Source organism: Sminthopsis crassicaudata, chromosome 4 (genome assembly GCF_048593235.1).
Source record: "Sminthopsis crassicaudata isolate SCR6 chromosome 4, ASM4859323v1, whole genome shotgun sequence".
NCBI lineage: Eukaryota > Metazoa > Chordata > Mammalia > Dasyuromorphia > Dasyuridae > Sminthopsis > Sminthopsis crassicaudata.
In genome coordinates, this window is record NC_133620.1 from 318,837,644 (window position 1) to 318,854,851 (window position 17,208).

The window sequence follows — 17,208 nt, forward strand, 5'->3', positions numbered from 1 at the left end:
AAGGGGTCCACAAGGCTTCACCACTGCCAAAAATCCATGGAAAAGGGAAAGGAAGCCCGAGTGACCAGACCTCCCCCAGTGACCCCTGCCTGGGACTCACCAGTGGGCAGAATTCCATCACCAGCAGGTAGGGCGTCACCTCTGCACACTGGGCCAGACACTGGAGCAAGTTACTATGCTGAAGAGCTCTGTGGGGAAAGCAGGAGCTGCACTGCTGACTTGGTCAGGTCACTGAGGTCCCCATCTGCAGACAGCCTCCTTCCCCTCGTCTGGGCCCGGGATTACTCCCTGTGTCCACCAGGTGTCGCCGGCGCCCGCTCCGAGATCATCCCGGAGGAAGGGAGCCAGCTCTGACAGGGGGCTGGTCCTCTGCCCACAGTGCGGCCCTGCCAGGCTGCCCTACCTACCGGTACGGCTGGGCCTCTTCGAGGAACTGCATCTGGTCCTGAACGCTGGCACTCACTTTCAGCTCCTTCACCACCACCTGGGTGCTGCTGATGCCCGAATTGACCTCACCCAGGAAAACCTGCATGGGCAGGAAACAGGGCCGTCACCCACCCACACCCCCCTCCCCAATGAGCGGTCCCCATAAGGCAGGCCTCGTTGTAAAGGAGGAGCCAGTGGCCAGCCCCGCCTGGCTGGGAGCTACCCTCCAGGCCCTGGCTGCACTCTAGGCTTGGGGGCAACAGTCACTTCCCCAGACTCCTTGGAGGAAGGACCTCCTTTCCAGCTCCTGTCCTAACTGAAACCATCATATCTGCCAAACCTTTGCTGTGCCCTGGACCCTCTCTACCCGGGGACTCATGGGAGAACCAGATGCATTTCATGATGGGATTTGGGGTGGGGGCTCTACTAGCAATTCCTCCCTAACTTCCCAAACTACTTCTCTGCATTCTCCTCTCAACCTTGGGCGGGTGGGTGGGAGAGGCAGAGTTTAATTGAGATCTATGGGACAAAGAAGAGCAGAGGAAGGCAAGAAGAGGGAGTCAAATGATAGGAGCTGAGAGCCGGGAGTGCAGAGCACTGAGACTCCTGTGCAAAGTCCAGCATCTGCATCCCTCAGAATTACCTCCTTCACCAGCTGTAGTCCCAGGCCCAGGCCAGGTTCTTGGGCCTTGGCAAGATGGGGCACCTACCTGTCCCCCAGAGAAGGGTAAAAGGCACAGACAGCAGGGCATTAAGGATCCCACTGTAAAGAGCAGCTGTAATTCCAGGGGCCCCAAGCTGGGTGTCCCCAGGGTCAGAACTTGGACTGAGGGCAGCAGTGTGGACATGCAGGGAACTGGGCTGTATGTGGATGGATTCACCACACCTACACTTTCCTGTTTCCTCATCCCCAAATCTAGAGGTTGGGTACTGGGCGGCTGGGAAAACAGGCTGAAAATGTTGAGCTCCTTTGATTCAAGGGATTCTGACCCCCATCCTCTAAGTCAAACCCTTTCATCTCTACCATTAAGGTCATGATATCTTCCCTCAAGGAAACATTGGGTCCTCAAGGCTAGTGGGATAAAAAAAGAGAAAGCCATGAACCAAAGGAACTCACCTTCCCAAACCAGCCATGGCCAATCTCCTTCAGGTACAGAAGGCTGTAGCGTCCCAGATCTGTAGACTTGAGTAGTTGAACTGTAACAGAGCAGGCGAGGTTCAGTGGTTCCCCTCCCGTCTACCCAATTTCTCTCGAACCAGCAAGATCCAATTTGGGCCACTCAACATCAGCCTGGCGATCCCCTTGGGATGGGCCCGGGAAGAATGACTTCAAAGCAGGCACTACCCTTGGATCTTCAGGAGAGCCTCAAGAAAGCCAGGAGGGACAGGGAGTCACCCGGGTCTAGGAGGTGCCTAGTATGATCACTGGGCATCTCCCACTGCTCAGGGATAGCAGTAATTCTAAAGGAAGTAAGTTAGCTGCCTGGGAAGAGACAAAGGGAGTTATTCTGGCTACCCCATCATGGCTTCAGTGGGGTGAGTAGCCTGGATCAGAGATCAGAGCCCAGCAACTGAATGCAGAAGATGAGCAAGTGCAGAGCCCACTAAGTGGGCAGCACCAGGCAGACCGTGTTGTTTAGGCAAATGGCTGATGATGCTGCCCCGCGTAGGAGGACAGAGGGCGGGAAAGATGGGGAACAGTCTGACATTCCTCCCACCCAGTCAGTGCAGTGACATTCCAGCCCCACCAAAGGCCTATTGTTGGGGGACGCTTGGCACAGCCCTACACGGGACACACTGGCCCCATTCTCCCGAGGCTCCCTCCCACCCAAACCAGGCCCGGGTGAGGTCAGTGGTGGCCGCACCCGGCACAGTCCTGAGGGAAGGGGCCCGCTCCTGGACCCTAGGAGCTACCCCAGCTCCCTCTAGCTCTTCTGGCATGCTCTGAATTCTGTTCCCACACACATCTCCCTTGTTTAGACCCTGAAGATTTCAGGCAGATACTCTGGCTTCTTTTTGGTCCCTTGTCCGAAAAGGAGCGTAGGGCGGCTGGCACTTATCTTCCCACCAGCAATCAGACCAAAGGCATTCAAGAGTTTCCTAAGCCCTTCACCCTAATCAGGTCCCCAAAATGAGAAAGTCTGAGGAGAGAAGGAATCCCTGAAGCTGGATAAAAATGAAGGGAAAACTTCATAGAGCTTTCTATCTGGAGCCTCCCTCTAGGATGCACTGAAAAAGAGCCCAGCAGTAGAAATCTGCATAGCTACTCAATCATATGCTCTTGGACAGATCCCTTTGACTAGTGACTTCCTTCGTAAAATGAAGAGATTGGATCTGATGATTTCTATGAGTGAAAGATACATATTATTTCTTCACTTGTCATTTAATGGGGAGATGAGGATCTTCTGTTCCTTCCTATAAGCCCCAGGCCTCAGAAACCCTTTTTAAATTTGGGAGGAATCCCAGGGCTTAGTGGTACAGGGAATGGAGGGGAAAGGGCTAGAATGAGAGGGAAAAAGGAGGGTATTAAAACTAAAATCAAAATCTCAATTTCTCTCCTCTCAGGACATCTCTGAACACCACTCTCTCCTACCTATTTCTGACTCTGATGTAAGAACAGGCCTGTAGGATCCTGAGAGAAGCTTTCTGGGGCAGGAGGAACACAGCAAGAGAGTCCTATCCTTCCTTTGCTTAGGCACACGGTTCTAATTTTTATTTGGGAAACTCAGAGATGCCAGTGTGGACCATTATGAAAGCAAGACAACAATACACGGTCCCTCTGTCTTTTTGGTTAAGTCCATTGAGTCTCCAAGGCCTTGATTGCTGGGAATTACCCAGACTGCTTTGAGAATTTTTTCTCATCCTGGGCCAGGCAAATTTCATGTGGTTACCTTTTCTTTTTTTTCCTCTCTCATTTCTCTGACAGTGCTCAAAAGTTGTGACCATACCCCCCAATTTGGGCTGCTCATCATAAACAATGTGGTTCTAGACATGAGAACAAAACTAAAATGAGGCAGTGTGGCACAGTGGAAATTGTATGAGGATCTGGATTCCCATCTCAGTTCTGCTCATGGGAGGTTCTGCAAGGCACTGAAACTCTGGGGGCCCGTTTCCTCATCTTTATAATAAGGGGGGTGACTCACGGACTTGCAAGGACCCTTCCAGCTCTCAATCAATGATCTACAGCAGGAAGCAGAAAGAAAAATGAGTCCTTAAACCTGCCTCTTGTCTACGTAGCCCTTTCAGGCCAACCAATTCTTCATCAGAAGGAATCTTTCCTAAATGGCATAGAATTTCCATAACTGTTAAAATATTTTCAAGAAATTATTGAACAGAATCAGGATGGAAAGGTAGCAGGTCATGTAAATACTTACAACTAAAGTTCATTTTTGCTTTTAATCTGACAGAGAACAGGACACAACTGGAGAACTTTATAAAAAAGGGGAAAGAGGGATCTTCTTCCCTGAAGACAAGAGCAAGTAAAGGGTCAGAATATTAGACCTGGGGGTCCAGTGCCTGGGTCCTAATCTCAAGGTGAGATCCACCACAATCAAGTTCCTTCCTCTCTTTAGATTTCCCACCTGTCAAGAGTGGGGAGTGAGGAATGAAATTGGGTGGTCCAGAATCATATTGAGCTGGAGCAGCTAAGTGGCTCAGGAGACAGAATGCAGAACTCAAGGGTCAAGAAAACTGGAATTTTAATCATGCCCTAATCATTTAGCTTTGTGACCTGGGAAGTCAATTAAGCTCTCTGCCTCAGTTTCCCCATTTGCAAAAACAGGGATAATAACAATCCTTCCCTTTCTGAAATGAGAACCAAATGAGTTACACATCTAAAGTGCTTTACAAACTCAAAGTTCTATATAAATGCTATAGGTGTTATTGTTGCTATTATCATTATCAGTTATGCAAGACAACTGTGGCTCATATAGTTGGGAAGACCTGAATTCAAATCTTTTTCAGACTAGACATGGGACTTCTGGAGAAGTAATTAAACACCTTTCTGTGCTTCATTTCCCTCATTTGTAAAATCAGTAGCCTGAACCCTTTTGAAATCAATGTCTATGATCTCATATCTCCCTGCCTCTCAGGATTACTCTCTGGAGAACAGGTATTAAATCTAAAAGTTACAGGAGGACCTTGGGGACGCAGTCTTGCTTTCTTTCAGGGCTCCTTAGCATGTGAAATGGCCCTCCTATGGGCAAGTATTTGGCTTTTAGCCATCTTTCATTTCCCTGGAAACTCTAGCCAAAGGGAGGTGGGGCAGGCTGATGGAGAGAAGGAAGGGGCATTACGACTGGAACTTCCATTATATACCATAAAGATGGCCTAGACCCAAGCCTGAGTTGGGGAAGGATGGGCAAGGAATTGGAGAGTCTATCACCCTTGTCTTTATTTACTTCCCTCAGGGAGAGGGACCAAGAAGGGCACATGCACGCAAGGGCACATGCATGCGCGCGCTCACACACACACACACACACACACACACACACACACACACACACACACACTTCTAAGGCAGGAGTTCTTAACCTTTTGGAGGTTATGGATACGTTTAATCATTTGGTGAAATCTATGGGTTCCTTTGCAGAATAAATCTTTAAAACATAATTAAAAGGAATACTCAAATTCAGTTAGAGGTTGGTGAAATATTGATGGAAAAAAATTTTCCCATCTGAGTTCAGAACCAATGGCCTAAATTTAGGAGGGGCAGGTGGGAGAAAAGCCTCATTATCTGCTCCTTCCCACAGCCTCCTTATCATTCCGACAACATCTGCCTGATCTAGAGCCCTTCCGAACTCTGAGGAGATAGCTCAGCTCTGAGATCAGAACACCCCCTTGGAAAGTTTGCACTCCCAAAGTTCAGGGTGTAGGAGATGCCCTGGGAAAATCTGCCTCTTTTTCACCCTATACTCTGCTCCTCGCTCACCTTCACATCTATCATACATCCCTCAGTCATGGGGAGGGCACCTCTGACTTATGGAATTACTAGGCCATCTCTACTCTGGAGCATTAATTGGGGTTTGACAGTCCGACCCCCAATTCAGGGGAGGTAATAAACTAGATCAACCTCCTGTGCATGGTCAGAGGCCTTGGGACTCTGCTTGAAATTTCAAGGACAATGAAGGGACCTCAGCACTAGAGAGGCAACTTGAAGCCATCTCCTCAGTACCTAAGAAAAGGGAAACTGAGACTAAGGATCAGTATATCTGCAGGAACCCTCAGCATTCAGCGGGTGGGAGACAGATAGCGCCTATTGAATGAGGATGCTGCTTAGGGTAAGTCCCATTCCTGGGAGTATTACCCAGCCCCAACCTTGGCCTCTTTCCCACTGTGGTGGAAAAATCCGGCCTTCTGATAGAAGAAAGAGTGAAAAAGCACCTTGTTCTCCCACCCACACCTCACCCCCCAAATTACAAAGCACCACTGGGAACAGGCCCCCAGTCCCCTTTCCGGCCCGCCTACTCCCCTCAGCTTGAAAGGACAGATTCATGGGCCCCACACCCCATGAGGCTCACAGAACACAAGAAAAGTGTCTGTGTGTGTGCGGACGAGCTGCCCTGTCCGGGCACAATGGCCAAACGGGGCTGTGGGGCTGGCCTGGGCTCAGGCCACTGGGTGAGGTAGGAGTTTGGGAGGAGGGGAGGAAATCAGCTAGGAATGATTCTGCCTTCTTTCCAGCAGAAATCTGCAGAATCTCCAGGGTCTCTGGGGCTGTCCAGTCCAGAGGTTACAGGATGGCACAGAGTTGGGGTGAGTCCCACTCAAATAGCAAGGGAACAACTCCCCCCAATATTCTAAAGAGGCCTTCCTTTAGTGGTGGTGGGATGAGGACACATAAGATAAAATGTAACTTAGACTTTCACCCTAAACTTTTTCCTTTTCTCTCCTTAACAGGTAAATATAAAAGCCTGTCCCTTCTGGGAAGTTATGGGGCTTTTTTCCTTTCCTCTGTTCTGCTCTTAACCTCTGGCTATGGGTCAAAGGAAAAAGAGTGAGAGAAGGAGAGAGGGAGAGAAAGGGGGGGGGGAGAGAGAGAGAAATGGAGACAGAGAGAGAGAAAGAGGGAGAGAGAAGGAGAGAGCGAGCGAGAGAGCGAGCACCAACACCCCTGTGTAAAATGTGCAGCCGCACCTCAGGCTCCATCCACACGGGTGGCACCAGCTAAGGCCGATATGACTTCTCAATCTTGGTCACCCGTGGACCTCTTAGTGGCCATCGGGCTGGTATGGGAGAAACGGCAGCCTCTGGGGAAGGGTCTTTTTTAGTTCTAATAGAATATGCCGATGGAGATTAGGATTGGCAGAGATGACACAGAAAGATCTGCCCATCTTCTCCAAGTCTTAAGTGCTACCCTGGGGTGGGGAGGGTCTTTGCAGAAGGACCTGGAGGCTATATATATGTCTTCTCCCTCTTACACTCCATAACTATGAAAAACTGGCTTGCCCTGCCTGGGATCTCAGCGCCCATTCTCCCTGTCTCAAAAGAACAGCCCCAGAGAAGGGAAGGGCTTTTTAAGGACAAACCCTGAACCCAGAACGAGAGGAGTGAAATCCCAAATCTATTATGCACTACCTGTGTGACCTGGCAAAATCATTTACCTTTCTCTCCTGTTAAAAACATTTTCTCCTTAAGAGCAGTGTTTTGGAGGGATCTTTTGCTTGTTGGTTTGTCTTCTTTGTATCCCCAGTGCTTGGCACACAGCCTAACATGTAGAAAGTGCTTAATAAAAGCTCACTGATGTAGGAAAAGACTGGAGCTACAGTCCCGAAGTCTCAGAGTGGACCCAAAGCCACACAGCATCCAACTTCCCATTCTTTGTATGCAGTCTTTTCCATAAGGCCAAAGGGACAGTCAAGGAGGCCGGCCAGCCCCTCTCTAGTCTTCCGGGACCCAGGTCTGCCACTCTAGAGCTCTCTGCAGGTTGGGGGTGAGGGGGCTCGACCTAACAGCAGGTGTCCAACCCGTGCGTCCCCATAGAGGCAGATACCACGTGGTCCAGGAGCAGCGCTGCACGACACCTGCATCGGTAAGCTCCACGCTGCTCGAGGGCCCACGGTCCGCCCAAAGCCCTTCTGCAACTTGCCCTTCGTCTGGGATACCATGACACAGAAAAGTCTGGGACCCGCTCAGAAATGGAAAGGGCCCCAAGAGGGCTAGTCATACTTACAGAAAGGCTGCTAAGCAAAGCGGGCTTTATGATAAAGCTGATTAAGGGGTCTCCGACATACCAATCTCTAATCTTTTCCAAGTCTTAGGGTAAGAATGTGGGGGGAGGGAGGGGAGGAGGTGGGGAAATGAGTGGCCCTTGAAGTAGCTAGAAAGCAGAGGGCCCAAGTGTCAGATAACCCTTGAGTTCTTAATATGAGACTGACCTGATCTCCCAGGCTGCTTGGCCATGGGGAGTGAGACCTCAGTGAGGGGCAGTATGTACACCTCGGGGCCATTCTGCGTGGCCGGAGACCCCTGCACGGAGAACTCGGTGGTGTAGTCGTCACCCTCGGCATTCTCAAACTCCTGGTGGGGGGGAAGCGGAGACGGAGACCTCCCGTGAGCCGTGGATCCTGATCCAGGGTTCCCTGGGGGCTCCTGCAAGGGGTCAGTCAGATGGATGGAGGGATGGACAGATAGGCAGTGAGTTAAAAAAAAAGTGATAGAGGTGGCCCCACTGCTTTGAAAGGTGCCCTCTATGACCCTGAACTCTGACCGCACACAGAAAGTTCTACCATCTCCTCTCCCACCCACTGACAGGCCCCTCACACCAGCAGCCGTTCCTCCCTGCTTGCCTCTCTGGGCTATGTTGTCCCAGCCCCCACTTCTTCCTTCTTGCCTTCATTCTGCCCCTGTTGTCAGGGCCAAAGAGGTCAGGACTATCAAAAAGGCAAAGAAAGCTTCTTCTGCAGTCTCCCCTCTCCTCCCTACCCACCATCCTCCTACATACATTCATTCCCTCCTTCTCTCACTGACTCTTCCTGCCTTGCTGTCCTTCCCTCCCTCCCTCCCCCCTTTTTCTGTCTCTGTCTCTCTCTCCCTTTTTCCTTCTCTTTGTCCTTCCCTTCCCCCCCCCTCTGTCTCTTTCTCCTGCTCCTTTCCTTCCCCCTTATCATTATTGTTCCCCTTTAACTTTCTGTCTAAGCAACAGGCACTAAACTCTCCCAAAAGTCCTCACAGGCCCCACCCCTCAGACTGGGAAGCAGAGGACGGCCGAGAGAAGAGCTCATCAGATCCCTACACTTACTCTGCCCACCCCTCGTTCATACCTCTACCTCAGAGACAACTCTAAACACACTAGAAGAGCCCCTACTTTTAGCAAGGAAGATCTTAACTTTTTGGGGATCATGGATCCCTTTGGCAATCTGGGAAGGCCTATGGACCCTTTCTCAGAATGGAGAATAATGGTGTTAAATATACAAAACATAATTATATAGAAATACAATTATCAACTTTTATTTTTTAAGTTCCACAGACCCCAGCTTAAGAACCTCTGTTTTAAATTAACAAAGAGAAAATACTCCTCAACACAGCAGTATGAGCATAGCCAGGAGAGTCCCATGGGTAGCAGGGGACTCCATCTTCTGCATCAGTCCATTCTCCTGAATTAGATCCCTGGGAGTCCCTGCCTGGTCTGTTCTGTGCCCTGAAGCTACCTTGGTGGATAGGTGGGGCTGGGGAGGAGGGAAATGCTTTTGGCTCGAGGTGGTAGAACTATGCGGGCAGACAGGTTGAGTCAGAATGCCCTGGCAGAGTCCTCTGCTTTTCAGGGAGAGCCCCATATGTGAAGGGGGGAGACGGTTAGGGATGCCTGTGGTGGTGGGGGGGCAGTAGGCATGGCTGGGAGGAAAGGAACACTGGTTATATTGACCCTAATGTCCCTTAATAAAGAACCTGTGACTGTGTAGGTAGAAAAAAATTCTGTATTAGCCCAGGCTGGAAAGCCTTAGGTCACATCAGCGAGTCCTCACGGCGCAGTTGAAGTACTATGGAGATATTTATCAGGGTTCCTAAGCTTCTGAAGGGAGGGCAGCTGTGGCAGAGTAGATGGAATGCTGGAGCGAGATCTATTTTTTCTGAGTTCAAATCCAAATGGCTGTGTGGCCCTGTGAAAGTCCCTTAACCCTCTTTGCCTCAATTTCCTCATCTGTAAAAATAAGTCGGAGAAGGAAGTGGCAAACCACTGTAGTATCTTTGCCAAAGAAAATCCCAAAAGGGTCACCAAGAGTCGGACATGACTGAAAATGACTAAAGTCCCCTGGAGACTCTTGTCTTGAACCTCCAGAGAAATCCTCAACATGTCAACCTGGCCTAAATCAGGGGTCCTTATGGTTTTTTGTGCTTTGAAAATCTTTGGTAGTCGGGTGAAACCCATGAACCCCTTCTCAGAATAATGTTTCTAAGTGAATAAAATATAATATACACAATCACAAAAGAAACTAATTATATTGAAATAAAGGCAAAATTTTCCCACCCAATTCACAGATCCCTTGAAATCTATCTACAGACTATGACCTCTTACGGCGAGATCTATGTATCTTATGTTAAGAAACTCTGGTTGCAGTGCGACATTCAAATGTTACAGACCCTTCTCCCTGACTCGTTATTCTCTGGGATCCAAACATGAATAATTTCACTTCTCTTTCTCCTACATCCAAACAAAGACTACCACCTTTCAGTTGGATTCCAGAACGAGCAGCACTCCTGCTCCTAGTATTTGAAGAGATATCATTTTTTTTTCCATAAGGGAGAGAGACAGAAATGGAAGGAAGAAAATTCATTTAAATTCTCTGAGACTCTTGTTTCTTCATCTGTAAAATGGGGATCATAACACCTGTAGTACCTACCTCATTGGATTATTGTCAGGCCCAAAATAGGTCACCTCACCCCTTCCCCACCTCCATCACCTAGGATGGCCTTTCAATCACCTGGAGGGACAGAGGCCAACCATCCCATCTTAAAGATCACAGGTTTTTAATAATTTTCTGCCAGGCAGTTTCCTTCTGAATTCAGTCTAACCTTTCACCGTACAGTAATTCCCTACCAAGAAAACAGGAGGTTGTCTTCCTTCCCTACCTTCAATTACATACATAACAGCCTCTCAACAAGTAAATAAATGTGCAAATCAGGCACATGCACACCAGAGTACCTGCATCAACCACTCAGACAGCCCCCATTCCTTGTGCTCTGCTGCTTATCCTGCTCCCTTTCTCCTCTCCCAGTAGTTGTAGAATAAATCAAATAAATCTTTGCATATACTTTATACGAGAAAGGTCTGGGGAAGAGCTGTCTATCTCTTTACACGTCATTTCTTGGAGGTCACAGTGGCCCTATGTGAGATGTGAACTATCCCCCCTGGGAGGCCCCAGAAACCCAGCTCAATCCTACTCAATCCTTGGGCTTTTCAGGTAAATGAAGAATAGAAAGTGCCTTTAGTTCCAGTCACAAAATCTTTAGCAAATCCATTTGCTCCTTTCACGTTTGTTCATTCCTCACCTCCAGCCCTCCAAGCTCTACTTAGATCAGAGAGAGAATACCTTAAATCCACAAAGAAGCCTTGTTGCAGAACAGACTCACCCCTACCCTGGGTTCCCCAGCCCCAAGTCACCTACCCCAGCCATCTGCCAGATGAAGATTAGACTTTTACCCTTGGGCTGGTACAGCCAACTGAGCAACCCTTCTTTACCCCACCCTTATACAGGGAGTTCCGAAGTCTTCTATAAAAGCTTGAGGTTGGGTAATCCAAAGCAAAGGAAATAAATAATAACTGCACTGTGACTGTTGCCACACCTGTTCCTAAGAAAAGTGCCTGATAGCAGAGCCCAGAAACAATCCTGAAAGAAAGTATTCTTTTCCTCAAATTCTACCCACAGGGGCAGAGGACATTCAAAAGCCCTTTTCTAAAAAAGAAAAAAAAAATAATTATTATTGATATTTTTTATTTTTACATTGTCTAAATTTCCCCTATCCTCTCTTCTCTCCTGTCTGACCTTGGAGAAACATCTTTTATATTAAAAGATTTTCAAAAGCACTTTCAATCTGCTGAAAAACCCAACCCCTTTCCCTGACTAATCATACCTTTCATTGAATCCAAAACCAAAGCCACACTCTCAGCCTATCCCTTTTCCATCCAAGAGAGAGCTCTTGTGAACCACTTCCCAAAGAAATGGGAATTCCAACTTGTGCTCTGAAATGCATCAGTGCTCTTTAGGAGGTGAGGGTGAGAGGCCATTCTCGACAAACCTAGTTACCTGGCAGCGCTGCAGAGAGAAATTTAGAATCCTACAGTAGGCTACATCAGTGATCAATAGGACAGTAGGATCATTGTCCCTTCTTCCTATGGATGGCTCCAGCACTGGTTTGCTGCCCATCTATGGCCCTAAAAAAGCAAATGATAGGGAGAAGCTTAAGGAGCCCAAGCTGGCTTGGGGGGGGAACCCCTGTGATGTCTGCAAGGGAGCCTCTCTAGGAAGCAGCCACAACCCAAAGCCAGTTCTCCATCTGAGAGATCTGAGAGGGCTGATAGGAGGAGGGCAGAGAGAGCCTCAAGTGCTCTCCTAGGATGTTTAGGAAAAAGCCAGGATAGGACAGGACTGTTTTTGTATTGCCCACAATCTACCTCTCCCCCCACCTTCTCTTTGGCTGACTCCCCACTCACTTTTTCCTTCTTTCCCCTCTGTACCAGTTGGCTTTGTAAACCTATTGCCAGACATCTCCACAAAAATCCCTAATATTGTGGGAGAATTACTCTGTCTAGCACATTCTGTGCTTGTGAAGTCACAGACTCCCACCCTTTGAGAGCAGCCTAGGGCAAGAGCATTTCATCCTGCTGCAATACCCGGCAGTACTGGATTGCTCTGGGCCAGGCAGAATGCTGTGAGGGAGGAGGTGGGTGAAGGAAGGGTGGGAGGAGGTCAGGAGGAGTTGGGAAGGAGGGCAGAGGGGACCAGGAAGTCCTGGGAGGGCAGCTGTGCCGTCTGAGCAGACAGACTGGGAGTAGCACTCATAATGGCTATGGGATTATGAGAAAATCGCTTCACCTCTCTGACATGTGCAAGCAGAGCAGCGGCAGCCGTCTGGTCCAATCCGACCAGCACAGGCTCAGATTACACAAGGATTTCCTTCACCTCTGAGTTAGTCTATCACCCTCCATATTTGAGGAGTCCTTTCAGCTCTGTTTCCCCACCTATAAAAAAGTGAGAACATCAGCAGTCTTCCACCCATGTGAGGACAATGTTTCTGCCCTCTCTATTTTGAAAGACTGAAAGGATTCCTCATGAAATAACCACATGGAGGAGCCCTATGAAAGGAAAAAAAGCACCAAGGAAATGAGAGGTATTCCCAATTCTTATAATAATTAATATTATGACTGTGGATTCTGTTTACTAGACTCCCTCTGGGAAATGGTGATTTGATCCTATTAACTCAGTGAATGAGCCTAACTCAATTCAAAAGAGACCATCTGAATTGGAGGTGCTTCTGAATCAGGAATTTCAGCTTGGGTTCCAACCTTGGAATCCTGCGTGTGTGCTAGTGGTGCCCTGTCCGGGCATTTTCTCAGGTTTTCCTCCAAGCAGGGAACAATGTGCCTTCTACCCCAATTACTGACTTCCTAGCTTCCTTTTTAAGCCCAATGACAATTCCATTTTCTATTGGAAGACTTCCCTAACTCCTCTTACTTTCAGTGCCTTCTCTTTTTTTAACTCCCCCCCCCCCCATTTATCCTCTATAAAACTTGCTTTTGATATGTTTGTTTGCGTGCTGTCTCCCTAACTAGACTATAACACCTTCACAGCAAGGACGGTCTTTTGCTTCTTTTTGTATTCCAGCACTTAGCACAGTGCCTGGGGCACATAGTAGGCACTTAATAAATGTTTACTGAAATGAACTGTGGATAGCTCCAAGGATTTTTTTGTTTTGAATTCCAGGCTCTTAAACCTTCTAGGATTTAATAACAGTTATTCCTCATATTGACAAAGTAACCTGGTGTTCACAAAGTGCCTTCATATGCATAACCTCCCAACAAACCTAAGAATTAGGCAAACTAGATAATGGTTCCCATTTAGAGCGAGGAAACTGATCCATAGAGAAGTAATCTGCCCAAGGCCATATATATAAAAAGTAATGGATCTGGGATTAGAACCCAGTCTCCCAGATACCCGGATCAGGACTTTTTTGATCTACACAATGCTGTGATTTTCTAGAGATTAACTAGGTTTAAAAAAAAAAGAAGTTTTAATGTCAGTTTTACAATTTACTGGACTCAAACAACCAAGCAATCTTTCTAACAGTCAGACAGTAAACTCTTGACAATGCAGGGCACTGACTATTAATTCAACTAAGAGATCAATGCAGGAAACTGAACAAAGGTTACAACTCCATCAGAAAAAGTTTTTATATACAGTACTCCCACCCAGGAGATGTAGATTTCAATGAGTGATTCTGTTAATCACCCCTTCCATAGAGAAGCTGTCCCATTATTATGATCCTCATTACCAGTACCACTAAGAGCCTATAAAATATCACTGGCACAAAACTCTCCACCAGCTCCATTAGGAAATGAGTTATGGACACAAGGATGGGAAGAGGGGGGAGAGGTTGGGAGAACGACGACTCTTGCCACCCAAGGGATCTCATGAGAAGATGCTTAGCAGTGGACTAGACACTAGTGGGACACGACACTTGTCTCTTCACTGGGTGTGGGTGAGTCTTTTTGGTTGCCTTCAACAAGCAGAGATGGGTATTTTGATTCACAGATGAGTATCTTTGAGCTCAAGGTTGGAGTGGCCCCAGGCTCCACATGAACATTCTTGGCTCTGGCTATCTCCTGGGTCCTAAGAGCCTGGCCAGTTCTCCAGTTTTGGAGAACATGGCAACAACAAAGCCAAAAACGTAGTCAGTGAATGGCACATCCACAAAGCAAAAAACTATACAAAAAAACCTATAAAAGCAAAAACCAAACCTATTACTGGTCCTAGGGAAAGGCAAAATGAGATTACTCTGAGGTTTTGTGGCGGCCCCATTGTCCAGCGTTCACCTTCATCCCCTCCTGACACTAACAGGGAGCCAGTCTCACCAAATCACATTGCCCTTTTTGGGCTTCTTGCAGAAGGAAAAGGACACAGAGTGGGATGAAAGGCAGGCCCAGCCCTGGAAGGCTTCCACATTAATGTGAACAGCTGTTTTAGGCCCCTCTCTCCCTTCCACGGGGGAAGTCCAGTCTGTGCCTTACCTTGAACCCGATGTTTCCCTTCTTACAGCACAGGCAAGCCAGCATGAGGAAGATGAAGGTAAAGAGTCCAGAGAAAGAAACAGCGACCACAGCAAGAGACGAGGACCAGGACAACTCACTAAGTGGGGCTCCGTCTGCAGGAAAAATCAAAGAGAAGTTGTTACCCAAGGCCGGGGCCCAAGAGGGAGCACCTCTCACCCACTCCTAAAAGGCGGATCCGATTAATAAACATCACTTACTGGGTGCAAGACACTGCCCAATATTCGTGTGCACATCAACAGAACATATGAAAAGCAACGCCATTCCTGTCCTTAATCAGGGCTCTGTCTAGGGGACATCACATCTACTAAGACATGGGATGTAATGTACAGTGAATGATGGTGGTATGGGAACTACCTGGGACAAACCACTTGTGACAATGGTCAGACTGATACCACTCTGACTGAGAACTTCTGACCCTGACCAGGCCTTAACTTTACTGGTTTCCTGACTTTTAGTTAGTACCCTGACAATTGAGTGCTTTACTTCATTTTATACATTACTCTCTTTGGGGCTATTTTAAATTATGTGGTTTTTCAGAACAGACTCTAAGAAAATGTGCAAAAACTGTCACCCTTCAGTGACTGTTAAAGTTATTGTAGTAATCCCTGATATGGAAGTCAAGAGTTAAGTGCAATGAAAACCAAAAAATAACACCTGGAGCTGACGATTGACAGCCTAATTAGTCCTCAGAAAACAAACAAAGGTCTTCAGAGGGAACTGGCAGCTGCAAGAGTTGTTAATGATTTATCTGCAATGCAGTGTAGACTTCTTCAAATTAGAAAAATGGCCAAAAGAATGGTGGTTGTTGTTTTAAGCTGCTAATCATTATCATGGGGGGAAATCATATTACCAGACAGGACAATACAAAAACTGAAGTATTGAAGTTTGGAGAAAAGTAATTTTGCTCATGATTTTTCACATTTTCTTTCAAGGATATACAAAAACCACTGTTCAAAAAATTCTCTAAATTTGCAACACTTGGGCATTCTTCTCAGACCCAAAGAGTGTTTAGGGGAACTTTTTAACTTCCACTGGACCTGGAAGTCGTCCTTAATTGACGCAATAATGAACTGACAAATCTGAAATTACAGATACCTAATTGGAAGTTGAATATTACAAAACAATTTTGCATGATGTCACACTATCAACAAAAAGTTTAAAAATTTACCCAAAAGATAGAAATAATCATGCTTAGAGGACTTGGGAACTCATTTTATTTAAATCCTGCTTGAAAAAAAAAAAATCTATGAACTATGGCTAGGCTTAGAAAAATGGACTGTTTGTATAAGGTATCTCCACTGACATAAGTGTATGTCATGATGAATAATTAAATACAGGTCAAAATCTTGCAAAGTCAATACTAAATCATGAAAAAACAAGTGATTGCAAAGAAAAGGACAAATTTTGTGCATATTTAAAAGGTTTTTTTTAAATATAAAAAGTTGTAAGGTTTCTTGTACACATCAATAAACTTATTTTACTTTGTGCCAGTTAATTTTCAGAGCTCTCTAGAGTATAAGGTCAAAGAAGAGATCTAAATACTGGAAATAAGAAAAATCTGACGAAGAACAGATATATCAAGAATAAATAATAATGCTCAGCATCTGTATAGCTTTTCAAGGTTTTACAAAATGCTTTACAAACATTATCTCCACACAACATTTGATTCTCACAACAGTCCTGTGAGGTAGATGCTCTGTATAATGTGTTATCATCCCCATTTTACAGTTTACAGTTTACAGTTCTTATAGCTAATAAGTGTCTGAGGACAGATTTAAACTTTGGAGGAAGAGACGAATTTTAACTTGTGGAGAATGGAGGGTTATGAGGAAAGTCACATATGCATGTACTGAGCCAAAAGAGTTCAAGACAAAGATCAGCTAATAGCCTAATTTGATTGGAATGCAGAGTTTGTCAAATTTATAAGAATATAAGTCATTCCCCAATTGATAAATGGTCAAAGCCATCTATAATGGCTTTAATAAAAAATGCTTTAAATCTAGTGATGCAAATTAAAACAACTCTGAAGTACCACCTCACATCTCTCAGATTGGCTAAGATGACAGGAAAAGATAATGATAGATGTTAGGAAACTGGGCTACTAATGCATTGTTAGTGGAAGTGATCCAACCACTCTGGAGAGCAATTTGAAATTATGCCCAAAGTGCTACAAAACTGTGTATATTCTTTGATCCAGCAGTGCCACTACTAGGTCTGTGTCCCAAGGAAATCATAAACGAGGGAAAATGACCCACATGTGCAGAATTGTTTGTAGCATCTTTTTTTTTTTTTTTTTTGCAGTAGTAAAGAACTGGAAACTAAGAAGATGCCCATCAATTGGGAAATGACTGAATAGGTTGTAATATATGAAAGTAATGGAATTGTTGTTCAATATAGAATTATTGTTCTATAAAAATGATGGACAAACTGATTTTAGAAAGGCCTGTAAAGATGTACACAAACTGATGCTGAGCAAAACAAGCAGAACCAGGAATACATATATATGTCCACAGTAT

At 46.3% G+C, this 17,208-nt stretch overlaps 1 protein-coding gene across 10 annotated transcripts in view; it reads right to left on the minus strand.

Moving 5' to 3' along the window:
- The window catches only part of AATK (apoptosis associated tyrosine kinase), a 201,465-nt gene that overhangs the window by 22,740 nt on the left and 161,517 nt on the right, over positions 1-17,208 (minus strand). For 6 of the 10 annotated variants that reach the window (XM_074260369.1, XM_074260372.1, XM_074260373.1 and 3 more), the window contains exons 2-6: positions 14,651-14,784; positions 7,803-8,016; positions 1,544-1,623; positions 408-526; positions 101-188 (exon numbers count right to left, since the gene is read on the minus strand). In XM_074260369.1, coding sequence (XP_074116470.1) covers positions 101-188; positions 408-526; positions 1,544-1,623; positions 7,803-8,016; positions 14,651-14,784 — 635 coding nt within the window. The other 4 variants (XM_074260374.1, XM_074260379.1, XM_074260377.1 and 1 more) reach the window with 3 other exon arrangements.